Source organism: Thermobia domestica, chromosome 12 (assembly GCF_964235325.1).
Source record: "Thermobia domestica chromosome 12, izTheDome1.hap1.1, whole genome shotgun sequence".
Classification (NCBI taxonomy): domain Eukaryota; kingdom Metazoa; phylum Arthropoda; class Insecta; order Zygentoma; family Lepismatidae; genus Thermobia; species Thermobia domestica.
The window spans coordinates 105,323,198-105,344,128 of record NC_137465.1 but is presented as its reverse complement, the minus strand read 5'-3'; the positions used below and the strand labels follow the sequence as shown (position 1 = coordinate 105,344,128).

Here is a 20,931-nt window from a genome sequence, read left to right as displayed (position 1 = left end):
CGCCCACGAGACCGGATAAGCGCATACGACTGTGCTTCGCATCCTGAAGGAACGCCTGTGCATGCGCAAAATTGCATCACGATTGTTTCCTTTACGTTAGACCGCTCGCTCACAAGTGACTGTGCTTCCCTCGCTTGTGCGCCTGCCGGTGACGTGCGAGTCTATTTTCTCGGAGGTCAAGTAGGCATGTCAACAACGTGCGCTATCAGCGCCACTAGTACATTTCATTGCATAGTGTCTCCACAGCAGTGTTGCCACTATTTAAGTTCCAACCCTCGTATTTTCTTACAACACTTTTTTAAAAGGAGCTGTCGGTAATGTTTTAAATGCGATTACACAGCACAAGATGACCTATTTAGAAAACCAAACGCTGAACATTACAAGCTCACATGATGGTTTTCTTTTGTGTGTGTGTGTGGGGGGGGGGGGGGGGTAAATACCGTGATATTTACTAACACAAAATTTCAACAAAATAATATTTTATTTGTAAGTCTCTGTAATCAGTCTTTGATACATAGTATGCGAACACAACAACAAACAAAAACAATATATATATATATTTGGCTTCTACTGAGTACTCTTGAAATTTCAAGCGAAACATAAAAATAAAGTTGAATTTATTTCAACGTTCGTTTTACTGTACTAGTATTCCAATATTATTATGCCATTAGAAAAAACAAAGCATATTAAAAGGAAGAAAAAAAAAAGTAATATTCCAAATTAACAAAATTCATCACTCAGTGATCCAAAAACCATAAGTCAAGATATTAACTTCCAAACTGTTTTCTTCAAATTTTTAATAAACTTAAAATTATAAAGACTCCCTAAAATATCTAAAGAAACTTGACAATGTTTCATGTCAACTCACTCACAATGTATACACTATTTCATAGTTTTTTGTTTTCTAGGTGTATTACACAATGTTAATTTAATAAAATTACTCTCACTGATATCAAATAAACAAACTTTTAGTATTAAAGGAACTCAAAAATGTTCTGTATAAAGAACTTGACAAACAAACGCAAACTTCATAAACGAAAAACTGAGAAATTGTCTTAAATTCTCTTTCATCTTTAACGACATGTATATATTCTTACACATTCACTCTTTATCATTTGGCCTTACAGTATTACCATCAATATTGTGAGCACTTTTCTCTTTAGAATAATCTGCTGTTGCAGATAAATTTTGACTAGCAGTCTCATTAGGTGATAAAGCTTTTCCGGCTTTGTTCTCTGAATTGTCCAGTGCTTCACCTGCAATTGTACCTGCATTGCTGCTTACTGGGTTTGATAATGTATTCTTTTCATTACCTTCTGAATTTTTCATAATTACTGCATTTTGAAAAGCAAAGTCTGACTTCTTCACTTCACTCGTTCCACTGTCATCTTCACAAACACTAATTTCAACTTGAATAATATTTTTAGTTGCCTCACTAATGTTAGTTTCATTTTTATTTTCATACATAATTCCACCTTCTGCACCTTCGCTTGCCTCCTTAATTTGTTCACTTATAGTTGAAGTTCCCTTGTTAGTTTCAACAATGGTACTTTCATCTATGTTTGTTTTATTATCTTCACTGACATCAGTTTTATTGTTTTCCAGATCAACACTTTCACTTTGAATATCATTACTCTTCTTATTTTCTTCAATAGTATCAATCATTGCAGACTTCTGCACCTCCTTGTCATTTCGTTGTTCTTTATTTTCAGCCACACTTTTCGAGTCCTTTTTCTTATCTTCTGGATTACACATTTCAATTAAATTATACTTCCTAAAACTAAAATAATCGATAGCTATTCCGATGCAGCAAATGGTCTTCAACACTTCAACTAATACTGTAATTTCAGCGTGATCAAGGTTCGCTTTGTTCAATGGATGCTTCATCATTATCATCTGAGCGAGCTCCGGTACTACCTCATCTCGCTTAACTTGATTGTTGTTTCTTACTCTAAAAATACAAACAACAGATTTATTAACTGATTTATGGACGCATTTAAATTTTAAAATGAATATGTTACATAAAATGTTTATAACACACAAAAAGTGACCTCTCTAGAGAATGCGAGTGGGTGGCTATTCTGGGGAGCGGACTAGCTGGCGTAGTGGTTAACGCATCGGCACGGTATGGCGAGGTCCCAGTTCAGTTGGTCACTCACTGTGTCGCACCTAGAGGATCTAGTGTGAAAAAAAAAATCGATTGTTTCCTTCTTTCACTAGTATATATGAAATCACAACAGTCATAAGGTGCTCGGTATATGCACACAGGATTGTCCAATCACAAGGGTCTGTGCTACAACCCACGTGGTCCGAGATGAGAGCATCGACCTCGAGAATGAGAGTGTGGGTGGCTGTTCTGGGAAGCCAACTGGGTGGCATAGTGGTTAACGCATCGGAACACGGAAGGTCTCGGGATTGAGTCCCGCTCCAGTCGGTCACCTTTTCACTTTTTATGTGTTATAGAAGATCTGGCGTGTAAAAAAATTGGTTGTTTCCTCCTTTCATTAGTATATACAAAATGTTTAATTTGGCCATTAGCATACATTGACGCTGTTCTGTAAACACGGTAGATTTCGGAGTATACCACAGAGAATGGTATGGTATCTTATTGAAGCTGCTTTGTTCGACATGACAGCGCAGTCTTCATCCTTACGATTTTCAGCATTTTCCATTGCTTCTACAATATTAAGAAGTGCTCCTAAATAGTATTGTATTTGTTCTTTTGAATTGATTCCAAAATATGAAAGTATGTGAAAATATTCGTTAGTTAATAAATTATTAATAATAATTTTACTATTAATAACACCCTAAATTAAATAAAAAGAAGGTGGTAATTATTAATAGCGTACGTGAAATTTCAGGATGCCAAGCTAATCATTTGATGACAAAATACTACTGTAGGTAGCGAAACAAATGCGATGTCTTAATTCAAAATTTATTTTTTTAATCGTAAAAGATATATATAAAAAAATTAGTGGATCACGAAAACCGTCAAAGAAGGGGTAAAAGTATGAAGTGGACTTCAAGTTGAAAGTCTGTACATACAGTATATGTAATGTGATAATAGGGCAATTTTTCACGATAACTTTCGGGGAAAAAAATAGATTTTGATGCAGTGTAGCGTTTATAAGTTTTCACATATATGTAATTTCCACAAAAGAACTATTTGATTTTGGTTCAATATGGTACGTAACACTTCGAGGCATGTCAATTAATTTGAAACATAGAAATTACTGCTATTCCTAGAGTTGAAATTTCAGGTACGGTGTGAATTATCCTTGATAAAAATAAATTAAACAAAGTATGTTTAACAATAACCTTCCTTAAATTACCTGCTTTTCATGAAAATGACGTGTGCTTGCTTTGAAGGTTTTTAATTGGGCCTATTGGTTGGGGTTAAAAACTGCACTAGGCAAGTACATTCTTCCCCAACAGTTTCCTGTTACAGCGTGAAACTACGATAGACTTCCAAGTCCAACTATGCGAATTCAACACTTAAACTTGATGTTTGCAATAGAGCAGTAAGATCAAAGAGAGAACCTGTTCCTCGGACGCTGAATCCACATCAAAAATGCAATACTCGCTATCTCTTGCTATTTTTGTTTTATAAAGATTACTATTGAAACTGCAAGTGTTAATTGATTCACCACTTTCAGTTGCAATAAAGAATTAATATCAAATGTGAAACATGTTCTTGTAGACTTAATTTATATATAAAAACAGGAGTAGAAACGTCGTAGATAAATTATATCACCTCGAGTTCTATTGAGTTAAATATTTCGTCCTTAATGACGATTAGAGTATAACAACGGGTTAGTTTTACATTGTCATTATTGTGCAGACTGTACTTAAGAAAGATGTTGAACTAACCACGTTTGTTTCATTCTGTCTTGCTCTTGTAGGTTCGGTATACAAACCAAAATTTAAAGAGGGAAGAGTTAATAATACTAAATTATGTCAGCATTAAGCGTGGGCTGCAAGGATTAAAGACGAGTAGAAAAATAAGCTTCGAAAAATGCTCATCCTCGTTTTAGCAGAAAACTTTTGTCAGAATCTTAAAGTTGGTTGCCCGCAAAATCTAATGTATAGCAAAAGGGGAGAGAGATCACACGTGTCTGAGCGATATGTATGTGCATTATATCTAGCCTCGCACACTAGAAGGCCTTACACTTGGAAAAGGGATATAATTTAGGGCGATATATGACTGAAAACTTTGCAATATTTAAAGAAGTACATGCCCCACTAATAGATTTTCGTATGAACTGAAGATGCCGGCTTTTTGGCATTCCCAAGGTTATACCACTATGTGGAAATTATTCGAAAAATAAAATTAACTGCCTGATAAATTAAATACAATATCATAAACAGCAATAAAATTATAAAGAAAGTAATAAATAATTGTACTTTTTTTATTGTAAATAATGCTTAAACGTAGTGACATAATAAAAATACTAAAAATAATACAAGAAAAATATTAGCAATCAGAAATGAACTTTTAAACTTAAAGAAACATTGATCAACAGTGAATGCCAGGCACAGTATTGCACTATTAAGTTGTGAAATATTGTAAGTTTATATATAATTTAATTAAAAATAATCCATGGAAATATTGGAAAGAATATTTTAGATCTTCAAATCGGCTTAGCTTTAAAAAAAAACCGAAACCGGTTTCCATTTTTATAAAAACCGGTTCTGACCCATCCCTAAACCTACAGTAAATACCATATACGTAATTCTGAGAATTCTTTTTGGAAATAATTCGGCTCCTCTGTTTGACAAACAACCTCTACAACACAGCAGACAATAAGAAGAGAGCTATTATTAGAGTTTTGTGTGATGTTCCTACTACGTAGTCATATCTTTACCTTACCTTACGCTGGTACCGAAATATACATTATCAAAATATTTTTCAAATTATTTTAAGCCTAGATTTAATTTCGGTCAGATATGAGTATGAACTCTAATGTACCAAATATGTATATAAAAACTGTACATGTTTAGTTCAACACACGAGATCACTGAAAAAGAAATGATCAGTATATCACCCATAAAGTACGACAGGAACAAGAGAGATAATGGAAAAAAAACACTTGAAGTCTAAGGACAATCGGGAGACTAGATTTATTTTTAATGCACTAAGATTATGAAATAGATTAAATACTACACATATACTATAGTTATGCAGATTAGTTTGCTGCATTTACTTTGATTCGATTTTAGTTTAGTTTCGTGTCACTTCAGCGGCTAGGCTATATGTGACGTGGACCTACAGCTTAACGTGGGATTCGAACCACATGAGCTCCCGCCGGGAAAGCTTCAGATGCTGAAGCGTAAAATAATACTTTCACTGAAATCCACAAAAAGTGTTGCTGAACTTTAAGAAATTCCTACAATCTGTACATCATGCAACGATGTGCTTGGAACCTTTATATCAAGTTTTAGATAAGGAAATAAACTACTTACTTAAACACAATACAGAAAGTTTTCCCATCTTTGGTGAAAAACTTATCAAACACCTTATCAGCAGCTTTCTTGATATCTTCAAGATATGCCTACAAAAAGAAAAAGAGTAAATTTTACAGACTATGAGGATAATAGGATATGTAGATGACGTAGCTATTGTAATTAGTGGAATTTCGAGAAGAGAACTAAAAGAGAAAGAGAATAAAGCTATGGAGAAATGATATAAAAGAAACAAGTTAACCCTTTTAACAACTAAGACAAAATACATGCTATTCGGTAATAAATCGGAAAGAAACCCCACACTAAACATTGAAAATAAATCCATACAAAGAGTTAAAAACTATGAATATCTAGGTCTAGATTTGGACGAGAAATGGGGCTTTCATCATCACATTAAAATGACAGTACGAAAGTCAAAAATTACGAATAAGATGATTTCCATAGCAAACAGAGAATATAACATACCATTAAGAGAACAACATTATATAATAAAGCAATTGTAACATTAATAATGGGATATGGCGCAAGTATATGGACACACAGAATTAAAAATAATGCAAAAATAAAAAATAAAATAAACAGGGTGCAAAGAATAATACCAGCAGATAAGATTAACGGAAGCACACAGAACAACGTCCCTAATTTCATTACAAAATGATAACATGAATAACACCATTATATACAGAAATCAAAAGAGAGCATACAGCAACTGGAAAAGGAAAGATTAATGACATCAGAGTAGTTGAAATACTTGAAGGGATTCCTCAAAGAAAGATGGAGATTAAAATACTTACTGAATTCGATTAATTTTGGTACATAATTGGACCATGCCCTAACTTAGACTTTTATTACATTATCAGCATGAGAAGAAATGGTGAGGTGTTGGATGGGAGGAACTGACATATAAAATAACAATAAAAAAGACTAATATTAATCCATAGTATTCGGGTCTCTGAGATCGACAGCAGCACTGCCGATTCCATTCCATTGGGAGTTCAGCCCCCTCAGCATAAGAGTGGGAAGGGATGACATTTACGAATTTTTATCATCACACTTTCATTGAAATGCGCACCTAAATGGGTGACAGGGTTCAAATATTTCCTATAAATCTTTTCTCTCAGAGCAAAGAATGAGTATTTTAGATAGTAACAGCAGGATTGCCTGGTTTAAGCCAGCTTTACATACATATATATATATATATATATATATATATATATATATATATATATATATATATATATAAATCAACTGGTTTAAACCAAACAAAAAATAAATATCAAACTATCTGCATTAGTATTATCTCCTTTTCATCTTTTAATCAAGACGTACCATGTTCAATTCTCGGACGAACCACAACCCTTCTTTCAAGTGTAAATCAAGTAGCGGTTCGGATGTCACTTTAAGCGAAAATCTCTCCTTGATAACCTCCGTATTACAAAAGGATGTTAAGCCTAAACATACGAAACGAAACCAAATTGTATATTTCTGCTTGCCTGAATGCCTGTTGTATTATAAAGAAGTCAATGTTGCTTAAATATATTGATAGAAATTGGCAAAATTTATTGACTGCCTAAGTAGTTTCCAACATTAATCTGGATTGGACTTTGTTTTAATTTTATTGAAAGGTATGTACATACTAAATATGTAACTTAATACCTCAGTTTTAGCGTATTGATTGTGATACGTTGACCGTAAAATTTTATATGCAAACCAATAACAGGATTTTCCCGTTATTGCTTTGCATTTAAATAACAGGATTTTCCCGGTGGCTAAGACGGGAGTTTCCCGATTTAAGAAATTTACTGATCGGACCACCGGGACAGTCCTCATTTCTGAATAAGCGAATATATTATTGGAGTGAAGTGGGTGGAACTTCCATTCTGTTGTTCCAAGTCCCAAAAGAGGAAAATTTCTTATGGATGTAAGCGAGGAGCGGTTTGGATTCCGCTTTAAGCTTATGGTAAACAAACTTATTTCTGTCCATGTGTAATACTAGCATCAATTCCCCGCTTCGCTGGGTTAAATTAAGAAAAAATAGTAATATGTTTTGTTAGTCAGTCCTTTTTACTATTACTAAAACGTTCCTTGATATTGGTCGTTTTCAATTATTTTTATATATCCCCTCTCCTCCCCATGTTGCGGGCCACGGCATCGGAAGTGTCATTGTTCATCTCAGCGACCCCGAAAAGTATGAATTCGACACTGACATATATCCCCCTCCCTCTCACAATTTTTGCGGGGCTCAATTTCGATTTAAATGGCATCAGAAGTGTCACTGTTCATCTCAGCAACCTCATAAACTATAGATTCGACACTAATATCGGTCATTTTCGATCATTTGTAAATGTCTTTCTCCTCCTTTAAGTTACATCGTCAAAGTGATATGACAAAAATAATTTCATGCTCGAACTTAATCTAGGTTGAAAATTTGATCGAGATCGGTCTGGTGGTTCAAGAGTGGTCATATAGATAATCACTTTCATTTTTATTTTTTTTACATATATCTCCGTCTCCCCCTCCCCATCCCTTACGTTGCACCGTCAAAGTTAAATTATAAAAATTATCCCAAGCCAGAACGTCATCTATGTTGAAAATTTGATCGAGATCGGTTGGGTGGTTCAAGAGTTATTAAGTTTTATTTATTTTTATATATTTGTAGGCACAATTAAATCAATATCGTAATATCTCACCTTACACGTAATTTCAACTGGAATTAGTCGCAAGAGGAAACGAGACTTCTGCTTCTTGGACGACGAAATGTTTTTCACTATCTCATGTACGAGCTTGACCGGTTCTTCTACCTGAAAATACAATATGTAATTTTGATCAATATACAATAATATTATACATACATTATGTAAGCTTAATTAATATTACATATAAATTACTTCACATTTCAAGAATTAAATAGATACGGAACTAATTAGGACTCAATAGAAGTTGCCTAATCGATTTCAAAACATGACAGACTCACTAATTGAAGATTACATAATTCCTTTACAAGATTCGCAGCCCAAGAGCTAAATCATTCTTAAACATGGATATTTAGGTTAAACCTATAAATTTCTATGTAATCCATCGAACTATAGTGTTAATGTTAATTTTTCCTCTTTTAACACATTTTGCACTCATATGTATAATCTCGTTGCTATACAACTTTCGTGATTTCTGGTCAAAAAATTGTGACACGTAGTCTTCACAGGACTCATTTGAAACTTAATACTATTGAAGGAGTTCTGCAAAAACCGAAACAAATGATAGTCTGACGGTGTTACATTCGGTTAAATAGTGGATGCATTATAATCTCCAAGCCAAATTCTCTCTCTTTTTGACAGGTCAGTAAAGATATGCGGTCTGGTGTTGTCAGCGTAGTATACAGCACCCTTTCTGTCGACAGTACAAGTTGAAATATCATTCTGCCGATGTCAGCAGCACGTGATGCATGATGCCCTTTCAATCTAACAAAACATACAGCATAACCTTCTTGAGTGTCAATATCAGCTTTGTCATTGACTATGGAGCTTTTCCTGAAGTTATTTACTTTTCATCACTCGTGATCAATTGCTTCAGAAGTGGTCCACGTTCATTACATTTCAGCAAAAATTCACAAATAGAAATTCGATCGAGTACACGTTTTTGAGAGATCATGTTACTCCCAAACGTCGAGCATTCTCCAAATTGTTTAACACTGCTTGGTGATTCTGGCGGTGTCTGGTTGTTTACATGCCGGTCTTGCTCGACTTCTGCCAGAATATTTTCCACTTTTGCTATGATTGGTCACCCACTGCGAGAAGCATCTTGGATATCGAAATTTGTTGAACGAAAGCGACTGAACCATCTTTTGGCTGTTGCTTCTGATAAGGTATCTTGCCCATAAACTTCATAAATTTCTTCACGGGCCTTCACAGCATTTTGCATGTTCATCGAAATAAAACTGTAAAGTGTAGCACAATTTTGTGCGAAGTTTACTCATCTTCATGGTGCAATAATTTACGTCTAATTAAAAGAACTTCAACTCTTTTTACACAAATACTAGCTTCAACTGTCAGCTTTCGAATGAAGTTGACTCGACCCGCTGCGACTCATTTCCTGAAATTTGACACTAACGCTATTTCATGCGCAAAAGGCTCATTTCGTTTTAGATTACCTGATATTCTATTCTTACTTCTATTATGTTTAAACTTGCAGTACTATTAAGTGCTATATAGTTCAGTTATCATTATTCTTATATCATACATACACTGTTAGCTGAAAAATTAATGAACCTAACCCCAGTTTATTTGGAATATTGACTTACTTTTAATACTTGAGAAATATAGCTCAAAGACATTTAAAAATACCTGATTATTATTTTATTACGTCATGCACCTCTGATGTTTAGTAGTATCGTAAACCGCACTGAACGTATTTCTGAAATCTTCGGTACTATTCTTTTAATTCGTTCTTTTTTCTCTGTTAGTAATAGGTTAATGTGGTGACTACGTTTCAGTCTTTCATTCTCCAAATTTGCTTTTTTATTGTACAATACCACATGCTGCACTATATTTACGTTCTCACGCCTTTAGTAGTTGTCGATAATTATCAATCGCACGACAGGAAGTGATTTCTATGGAATCTTTACCGGTTATTTGTGAATTAAACTGTACGCATTAAGATATGTAAGGATGAATCGAAAGAACAGAATTGATCTACTAAATTTTAAATATAACCTACGTAAAGTGGTTTTCACGAAGCTTTGCGGTCTTTATAAATAATACAGTCTGCAGCGTAAAAGTGTTGCCAACTAACTAAATAAAAAATGTTCATATATAAAATATGTGCTAACAAATAAAGAAAAACTGGAGAGAGGGAGGGGAAACAAGGAGATTAAAAATAAAATAGCATGGGCTTATGATAACAGGACTAGAAGCCATTTTCTCCTCCCTGAATATTTGAACTAGTGTATAAACGTAGATGCGCATCAGTGGGAGGAGCAGAACCATACGTTAATTTTTTTCCTGCCATTATAAATTACAGCTAATCGCGACTAGCCATAATCCTTCGTCTTCTATATATCAGCGTTCACGTTAATGGTCCAAAGGCTACAGTTTGCCACAGCTAAACTTTATTATGCCTACTCCTAACCTTCCTGCTAGCCAACCAACCTTGCTAGCCTGCGAACCAACATAAAATACTAGAATCAGAACCACCCTTACCTATGCTCTGTGGGTTAGTGATCCCACTAATAGATCTAAGGTTGGTTGATGGATGGATTAATTTAACATCTCTTTTAGTAGCGAGGCTATATGAGACGTAGGTCTACAGCTTATCGTAGGATCTTAACATAACTCCCAACGGGAATCTAATCAGTCTTCCGCGTCAAACACGCGTACGCTAACTACATAGGCACGAGGAAGCTTACTAACAGATCTAAAAACTTATGCACTTGTACTCACCGTTCGCTTTTAAAATATTGGAGTTCCTCCTACTTTTCCATTAGAGACGAAAGAATGTTTGGAACAAGCAATAGTACATTTTCTTTACGAACTTAAAAACTACACTATTTATTATTGAATAGAAGACTTATTTGTTTATTTCCTTTGTTATACGTAATATATAAAATTGTGGCGTTTACTCCATAGGATGGTTGGGGGCGCGGTGGCTCAGTGGTAGAGCGTTCACCTCTGGTGCTTGGGGTCCCGGGTTCAATCCCAGCCTCCGCCAAGTGAACTTTGTGGTGGACAAACACCGTGCTCGTGGGTTTTCTCGGGGTTCTCCCGTTTCCTCCCACTTTCTTCATTCCACCATTTCACTCATCTCTCATTATCACCGTCTCCTTTAGCCTAACCGGCATAACTGTGGGACGTAAAACTTAAAGATTTCATTTCATTTCATTTCCATAGGATGGTAATCCAAGTAGAGCAAACATCACATTAGATAGCCATTAATTGAATTTTTCTTCCGAGCGTTAACGAAGAAACAAGTTATCGCAAAATAGTATTTTCTTTCACCGCTAACTACACATAAAAGAAAATTCGAGTAATGACTTAAAATTGACAAATAAGACAAAATATCAGCATCATTTAATAGGAAAATTAATTGAACACTTTAAAAATTCACTTGTAACAATATATTGCACCATGCACACAAGGCAAAGAACATGAGGCATAATCTTACAGATGCAACTATAGCAAATGATACACAGGAATATAGGCGTATTTCTTTTATAAAATTATAATACTTACATATCCTCTACAATGAATAGGTCTTTTATGCCCCTCCCCCCCCCCAAAAAAAAAGTATTGTTAATCTAAAATGTGAGATGATGATAGATACTAATTTTCTAACTTTCAAATCAATCCATTTCAGCAGAGTTGTTTTATACAGTGTTCATCAGTTGATCTCTTCGTGCTCTAATGAATGCTGCTTCCCCCGGTTTCTCCTTGTTCTCGCTGTTTGCGCGAGCTACGCCTACCAGATGACGTAACCGCAGGTAGGGCTGTGATTGGCTGCCGTTGGTTGCCAAGACCATAGCCACATCGTCTGCAGAATGTTGCTATCCGTGCGAGAATGCATAGCACTGGTGTAAATATAGCAGTCCTTTTAAAAATAAAAAGGAACTAAATTGTCTTAACTAAATACACCAAAAATAATGCACAAATGAGTTTATCACAAAATATGCTTTGAATCCTCGCAGCTTATCCATTCGTTTGATATCCAACAGAAAATGTGATGCCATATACCAAGTAGACTTCTCAGTCGGGAGACTATGAAGGTTATCGACAGCTCATCCATCAAATTCTAGGAATCCGTTTAGATTCTACATAGGAATAAAGAAACACATAATGTAACATGTGTATAATGCCTTCCTTTTAATTTCGTCATAGCTGGACGAAAAAGGACACAAAAGCTACGAAGCTTCCTATTCAACACTATAAAATTTTTACATCTCTTAAGATCCTTCGGACGTTTTAACAATCCGGACATTAGACATTCCATTTTCGCATTCCATAAATGTCCATTTGATCTGATCACATTTTTAAAAGGGAATAAATTATTACATGAAGAATTAATATCATATACTAACTACTTTGTAATAAATCAGTGAACATTTTTTTTTTATCCTTTTTTCTCTTTTATTTTGACATCTCTGATGAAAGGCCATACAATGATCTGAAGTATACGTAGGGCGACCATACGTCCCGTTTTATGCACATGAAAGAAGTAAATAACAAACACAGTATCTTTTCTCCTTGTAAAGGTATTAATAATAACAAAGAGGGAAGAATTGAACTTAAACATGATCTATAGTTCGCAGTACTGCTCGAAAGGCAGCATAACTTTTAGCAATTGCTTGTTTGTTGAAGAAACTTCAACGTGCCTTTCCTTTTTCATAAGTATAGAATTACTTGACCCCGCCCTGTAACAAGGAGAGAGCAAGAGAAGCAGCTGATATCAGGACGCTGATAAGAACAAAGATAGGCCTAAAAGTCCAAGGCAGCTAATTCAGCACCAGTAGCAATTCTAGCCACATTCTTTTCACTTCTAGCCATTTTGTAGTAAATTTCCATATTCATTTCTACGTCTCTAAAATATTGTCATTATAAGCAAATTGTATGAAGGTAGGGGAAATTTAAACGCGAAGTTTCTTAAGGTATGGCAAGAGATGCTGGCAGCTTGGCATCTGGGGGGACGAAGGTTGAGTTACTGAGTTGATTTTAACGTCCCGTTCAGCAGCAAGGCTATATGAGACGTGGACCTACTGATTAACGGGAATCCGAACCACATGAGCTGCCGCTGGGAATCGAATCCGGGTCTTCCACGCCAAAGGCGCGTACGCTAACAGCTTAGTCACGTGGGGCGTGGGAGGTGTTGTTGGGTGTTGACAATACTGCAAAAGTCAGTAAAATGTTTATATTTTATATTATGTTATACTGCAATATAAATGTATCAGGTATGGCTAAGGTAAACAGGAACTGGTTTACGCACTGACCTGTTTCTCATTTTTCACGATTTTTAAGAAGAAAGAACATGTCCCGTTTTCAGATAAAAATTTTATGGTCACCCTAACTGCAAGGAACTTAACATCTTAAATAAGAACGAGTAAAACTGCGTTTTTCTGTGATATAATAAATACTGCACTAAACCATTTTTGAAAATGACAACTGAAAGACAACGATTCTTCACGGAAAAGTGAAAAGTCATTGGAAGTTCATTCTTCCATAAGAAAAGAGTCCACAACGAATGCAATATATTCTGGTACTTAATATATTGTTAAGACATACTAACAACATTTTTGATTCAACTAAAAGCATATCTCGAAATCTTGGGCCAAAGTAAAAATTTTTAATAGAAAATACATTTTAAAAAAGAAAGAAATGAAATGAAATCTTTAACGTCCCACGGTTATGCCGGCTAGGCTAAAGGAGACGGTGATGATGAGAAATGAATGAAATGGTGGAATGAAGAAAGTGAGAGGAAACAGGAGAACCGCGAGAAAACCCATTTACATGGTGTTTGTCCACCACAAAGTTAAGAGAAAATAAGTTACAATGATAAAATACGTGGAACGCACATCACTATTTTAAAGTGTGCCCCAACAAGCAAGCAGGTTTCCAACTGCTCCCAATTATTCTAATAAATATAAACAAATCAAACCTGTAAGTGCAGGACAAATGCAAACAGTCTATCGCCTGATACAAATGCTGTATATTCACTTGAAGAAAATTAGAACCTTAAGCAGCTAATTTCCATGTTCCCACACAATAGTATGTATACATTATTTATTTACTTATTTTGTATGAGTTAGTATTTGTATGTTCGCACGCTATACAATGTGAGAAAGCACAATGAGAATTGGAACTTAAGGAGCAAACTGAATATTTTTGACCTGTATTCCTGGATTTGAAGATTTAGGTAATACATGGATAAGAGAATTTCCCATATGAATCAACATACTTGATGTTACATATCAGCGACATCATTTTATTTGTCAATGATAGTATTATTTGTAATTACAATTTGCGAAAAAAAAAAATAATGTTCGGTCACTCTTAAAGGAAGGCGGGATTATGTAGCATTGGTTTTGTCCTATGTGAAGTAACTCACGTAGCAGTGCCAGGAATATATGCACGTGCTGCAAGAGAAATACTGCGAGCAGACGAAACAACATTCTTCTCCACCAATGGATCAGTCAAGCATGACGTATTCCGCCAATCATTCCGGTATTCTCTGTAAGAGTATGAATAAGAGACTGGAGTGCATTCATTATACTGCAACCCGTCAATGTCTAAAATTCAGTAATTAGTGCACCACAAAAGAAACATAGAAAACATTCAAATAAAGTGATAAAAGCTCTAGGATAAAATTAGTGACAGTGGGATATTAATCTTCTTTTGCTGCGGCTACGCCCAAGTTAGTATGAAAGATAGAAATCAGACATTTTTGGGATTATCAATTGAACTGGAAACGAAAAGTGCGTTGAGTAACAAGAAACAAGGGACAAACACATAGGAGGAAGCAAGAAATTAGTTACGATAACCTTGGAACAATCATTATACAGGTAGGAAATGAAGATGATGATGAAATATAAAAACTTTAGAGGTCGTTTGGTGGTCATCTCCAAACAGTGTAGGCAGGGTTGGCTGGTTTAAACCAAGGTGGTTTAAACCATGGTTTAAACCAAGGTTTAAACCAGCTGGGTTTTTCAAAAAAACCAACTGGTTTAAACCAAAAAACAAAAAATGTTCGTAAAAGTGTAAGTGTTTGTAAAATCTTGATGAACACACATTTGTGGGTTATCACGTTTCACTCCCGTATATTATTCGTATTATATTCAGACCTAAATTCTCCATTCATTACTCAAAAAGATTATACTACAAAAGCAACTTTTTTTTTATAAGTTTATAAATGTTTATTTTGTGATTTTTTGTAGTTATTATTGTTATGTAATTGCAATCGAAGAAAAATTCTGAATATTGTTTCGTTTCAATGTTTACTATTGATAAAATACATCGAAAATGCCGTACTTTTTTTGTGTGTGTGTGTGGGGGGGGAGAAGGGTCATACAGACCTCACGAGAGGCCTTTAGTGAAATAAGTATCTTTGGTATCTATTTATGTATAAATGAGTCTGAGCCAAAGTGGACTCAAATAATTCGTATCTTTATTCACTTTTCTTATTGATATGCAGATTAAGTCGGTGTATTTCTTTAATTTGGACCAACAAAAGTCGTTGTTAACTAACTTGAACTAAATTAGTTCTTCTGTACTCCGTAGTACTTTGAAATTGTTCATATGTAATTCTGTGTAATGGTTTCACTTGTGCAACTGTTTATCTTTTTGTCCTTCTGAAATGACTCTTGACAGTTATATTAAGAAGCATGTAAAGATCAGTACAACGATTTTTATCAGGATTCCTTCGTGAGTGAGTCGGCAGACGTATCGCATTTGTGGCCAATTAGTCCTGGTTCCGAGTTCAAATGGAGGACAATTTCTCTCGGATGTAACTCGAGAAGCGGTTTTTATTCCGCTTTAAGCTTATGTGACCACTTCCAGCATAACTCGATTGTCGCATAATAACATCAAGGCGAAACAAACTTATTTCTGTCCATATATGATATGAATATATGGAGCAAATTATTTAAACCATAAAAACCTGGTTTAAACCAAAAAAACCTGGTTTAAACCAAAAAAACCGGTTTATTTGGTTTTTTTAATAAAAACCATGGTTTTTGCCAACCCTGAGTGTAGGTAAGGTCTGCTGGTAGGTCAAAGTCAGATCGAGGCTGACTACGATGAGAACACGACAATTAATTTCTTACAATAGAGAAAAGTTCGTGTCACACCTTTCACTTCGATGGGGCACACTGATTGCGGGTAACTGGATTAGTACACAATGGAGACCGCACAATTGCGAGTGATTTTTTCTTTATAAGTTCAAACGGGGTATTCTGCTCATTTAGCCACGAGAAATCTCGAGAGTGGATTTGGTGCACCATACACCATTGATGTGTAAACTTTCGTGATGGTGACAACACATTCAAAACTGAGATCCACGGCCACTGGCCAATTGCATGATAGTCTGTCTGTTGAGCACGTGCTAGACAAAGGCCTCCATCTTAGCGTACATGATTTTGGCGTGCCAGACCCAGGTTCGATTCTCGCCGAAGCTCGATCCCACGTTAAGCTGTAGCCCCACGTTTCACATAGTCTCGCTGCTGAAAGGGAGGCTAAACTCAAAATCAAATCAAATCACAAAGGCTTGCCAACGCTGACTGAGATACAATCAAAGCATCCGTGCCTTTCTCTCTTCGCATACTCTCCTGCTTCCTTTCTGAGATCCTAAGGAACAATGGAAATGGGCCTTCGAAAAATGTCGTGCTATTTAAAACGAAATAAGTGTACACCATGATAGTCGTTTGACGAATCTGTGCAACAGTTAAGATGAAAAAATAGGGTTGTCGCATGAGTTAACAAGGGCCACCGTCTGAAGATGTGAAATTCTCTAAGTGTATAGAATAACGTAAAAGGTTTCCTATTTGCATTGTCACTTTTGACGAAAATGGATCTGCTACAACAATCGTAATAGAATTAAGACAGTTGTTGGATCGTGATCAACGTCGTGATACATTTCACAACCATCCCCTTATCAGTAGAAGGTTTTACTGCTGCTATCGTTATCTATAGTAGCATTATGTCTTTCTCATTCGAAGTGAAACGATCACTGAAGATCGTTACAATGTTGAATTCCGTGAAACGCACTGTAACACCTGTCCGCAAGCAACCAGCAACGATGATCGACAAACATACTGTTCGAAGTTTCATTTCAATGCATACTTGCATTGTGCACTTCAATCCACGCGATCAAAGGACAGGACAGATTGTCCATGATCTTCAATATAAGACCTTCTTCACCCACCGTATTCTCCTGATACCTCTTTCACCGATTAGGGAAGAACTTTCCCGATGACTGGACGAACAACGTGCGATTCACTACTTCTTTGAATCGCAGGCTTCAGACTTCTTTCGTCATTGAATCTAATCGTTGGTTGATTCATCACCAAAATGTGTAATTTTAGCTGGAGACTATCGATTAACATGGTATTGTAGTTCTCAGTTTTTTCACTTCTGAAAGTGACATGTCTGAGGACATTTTAGTAGCACCAACACTATTTTCACAATGAACGACGGGCAGCCAAAAAGCTCCCCAAATGTTGTTGTAGTTTTGGCACTTGTGATACAATTACAATAAATTTTGCACACTATAGTTCTTAGGTTGCCTAATTGTGAATTTGACATGCGTGAACAAGTAATAACAAGCAGTGTCCAAGTAGTATAACTGAACAGAGGGGTATGTGATCAATTGGAGCAATGTAGCAAATTCGAGTAATGCGCAAATATCAAGTTTATGTGCAAACTGGGGAAATCTGCTTCAAAGACCTATTTTGATAGCCTTGAAAATAATCTACTGTAACACTACTTTAAGAGAAAGCCCCGGTACCCGTTTGCCCACCGTAGATGAGATCAAAACCAACTTCGGAAGATACGGCTGAACTTCGGAAGATACTAAAAGACAATTTTCGTTTGTGTTTCCAGCAATGGTAGGAGCAGCGGAGCGAGTAAACGTGTGTTCCAAAGGTGCTTACTTTGAAGGCGATTAAGTAAATGTGTACTTATAGTAAAGACCTATAGCAAAATCCCGGGAACTTTTCGATTGCTCCAAATCTTCGTAACACTGCTTTCTATATTTCACTACTTTGATTTGGTTCCTTTCTTTAACACTTTTTTTTTTTTTTTTCGCGTTGAGGTGATATCTGAACCTTAACGCTGAATCAAACTACATTAGCTCCCACCGCGAATCGAATCCGAGGCCAATGGCCACATGAAATTTCGTTTCGATTTGATTAGGAATATTGTGAGTAAGCGTTAACTTTAAAAAACATGTTTAAAGAAAGAATTCGCACTGACACATAAGTTGATAATCTGTAACCCCCCCAAAAATTATTGAAATGATGTTAACGTGTTCTCACGCACGAAAAGAAAGATTTCCTTACGTCTTCTCGTAGTTTTTTAATTTATTTATTTTTTTATTTTTAATATCAGCATTCAATCTCCTGTCTGTTTTAGAAGATACGGTTTTGGTTCATACGTATACTTATCTTTCGAAGTACTTGTATTTCATGTACCTAAACATGCAGAATTTATTTATTTATTTAAAAAAAAATTATCTTTCATCACGTGGATACGATCGCGCTCCTTGCTTAGAACGCGTTCACAAAGAATATCTTTTTCAACATACTGAAAAATTCACAAGCTCAGCTACTATAATTTGGCATTGGTTGTTTTGATAAGAGACAACCTTTTCTATTTCATTCATGGTAGTAAGACTGAAACAAGTCCGTGCCCAACTTTCTCTCTTTCTCTGTTTACCTGAGCTTGAAGTGGATCTGTCTGCTGTATAACGAAGGGGAAACAGTAGAAGGAGCACGTATACAAGAGTTATACCGATAGGTTATATGCTTCTTATTAGATACATAGATTAAAGGAAAAATTTAACAAATTACTTATTATGCTGTTTCAATTCTTCTGAATATGAATATGAAAATCTTACAAGTATCCTACTATTCTGAAATAAATAAATAAATAAATAAATAAAAAGGAATGGGATTTGATCTGGTGTCAAAATGCTTTGCTAGTTTATAGCCGTTTATTCTATTCACTCATGCACGGGACTCACTTCGAAAGAATTTTCTACTTTATACCATACACTGAGCTTTTCTAGCCGTAGCGCATTGCTTCGATTCTCAAGAAAATAGTTTCTATGTTTGTGCACGAAATTTTGATTACGTAAGCTTAATGCATATTTAGCAGACTATCTAAATTTAAACAAATAGATTCAACATTTCACTCCCTTTCTACCCTTATCCAACTCATTTTATGGAAATTCTGAATTTCCCTTTAATACTACAAAAATTCCTCGAAAGAATGGTTGTCACGATTGACTTAATCGAGCTTAATTTTGTGTTTTGCTTGAATTTTATTATTATTATTATTATTATTATTATTTTATTTATTTATTTATTTATTTTTTTTTTTGGAAATGTTTTCGTACAAGGGATGTTTTCTATCATCTCCACTTACTAATCACTCAATTTAAACAAAGACGGAAGGAAAAATCTAATAAATATGAAAAATCGTCAAGTACGCATACGTGCAATATGTAATGAGTATACCTCAAAATAGATTTTAAATCGCTACCAGTTTTTAATGTGTAATAACTGTAATTTGTATGTACTTATAAGGTTGTTTCCGTACTAATTAATACTATACATATTAAAATAACGTTACAATTCCCAAAAATAGAAAATACAATCAAAATAATAACGTTACAATTTCCAAAGAATGTAAAGATTCTTTGGCTTCCTTTAAATTTGATATTTTCGAGTCACGACAGTCTTATCCTAGGGGTGCGAATTGTAAGAGACATCATGATATAGTTTTATCATGTCACCTTCTGTAATATTCTTCACAAGCTTCACTAACTATTAATTCACTTAGTTTGAACAGAGAAGGAAAAAAAAAAAAAATCAAATAAAACTACCAAACCCGGTTTTGCTGAATCGATTACCTCTCTTATTTAATATAAACTATTCAATTGATCTTTAGGGATGAACTTAATACTTTTCAACATTTAGCTTTAACATACCGTCGTTCGTATAAATAAGCAATTATTAACTCCAGATTCGACGACTTGAAATCGCCTCAAATGTGGTTTCTTTTTTCCTTCTGCTTGAAGGGCACTAATTTCCTTCTCTAGACTTGTCTCTATTTCCTCTTCAGAATCCTCTCTGTCACTAGTACTCTGTTTCTTCTCATCTTCCTTCATAGGGACCTGCAAAAAAAAGCATTAAAACAACAAGAAAATAATTCTAATGGAATAGGTTATTCCTAACACTAATTCTATACTGTACTTCTATAAATTACTGAAAATTGTTAGTAGTAGCGTATTTTGTTCCAAAATAATAATTCAAGTTGACTCCATGCCTGAAAACAATCTTGTGTCCAGGAAAAAAAAATTGTTGATATTTTTTATTTGTCACTTGTACTTGATTTTTTTAAAACCCATTTTTATGACGAATTTATATGATATTCCTGTTTTTAACTGGTGAACTACGGGTTTTCAGATTTTATTTATTATGTTATGTATGAATAAAACGAAATCAAGTGTTTCCTGTTATTTATGTTAGGTTTTTTTTTTTTTTTTTTTTTTTTTTGTGTTTCTCATACGTGACACCCAGTAGTGTACAGTATTATTCTCCAACATATAAGAATGGGCGGTTACAATGATCTTCACAGTTAAAGAGAAAACAGAAATTTTAACCTTCGAGTAGTTGCGCCGCGGTCAAAAGCACCGCAGGGCAATTATTTTTTATCGTGTGTCTACCTTGTTTGTCAGACCGACTCCACCGTCCAGCTAATCATCCCCCAC

At 35.1% G+C, this 20,931-nt stretch overlaps 1 protein-coding gene across 4 annotated transcripts in view; it reads right to left on the bottom strand.

Moving 5' to 3' along the window:
- Window positions 1–462: 462 nt before the first annotated feature.
- Window positions 463–20,931, bottom strand: part of LOC145666572 (THUMP domain-containing protein 1 homolog) — a 37,273-nt gene continuing 16,804 nt past the window's right edge. For all 4 annotated transcript variants that reach the window (XM_081733924.1, XM_081733926.1, XM_081733925.1 and 1 more), the window contains exons 3-6: window positions 20,149–20,334; window positions 8,154–8,264; window positions 5,464–5,552; window positions 463–1,951 (exon numbers count right to left, since the gene is read on the bottom strand). In XM_081733924.1, coding sequence (XP_081590050.1) covers window positions 1,102–1,951; window positions 5,464–5,552; window positions 8,154–8,264; window positions 20,149–20,334 — 1,236 coding nt within the window. In that variant the 3' untranslated portion in view covers window positions 463–1,101. The remainder of the gene's footprint in view (window positions 1,952–5,463; window positions 5,553–8,153; window positions 8,265–20,148; window positions 20,335–20,931) is intronic.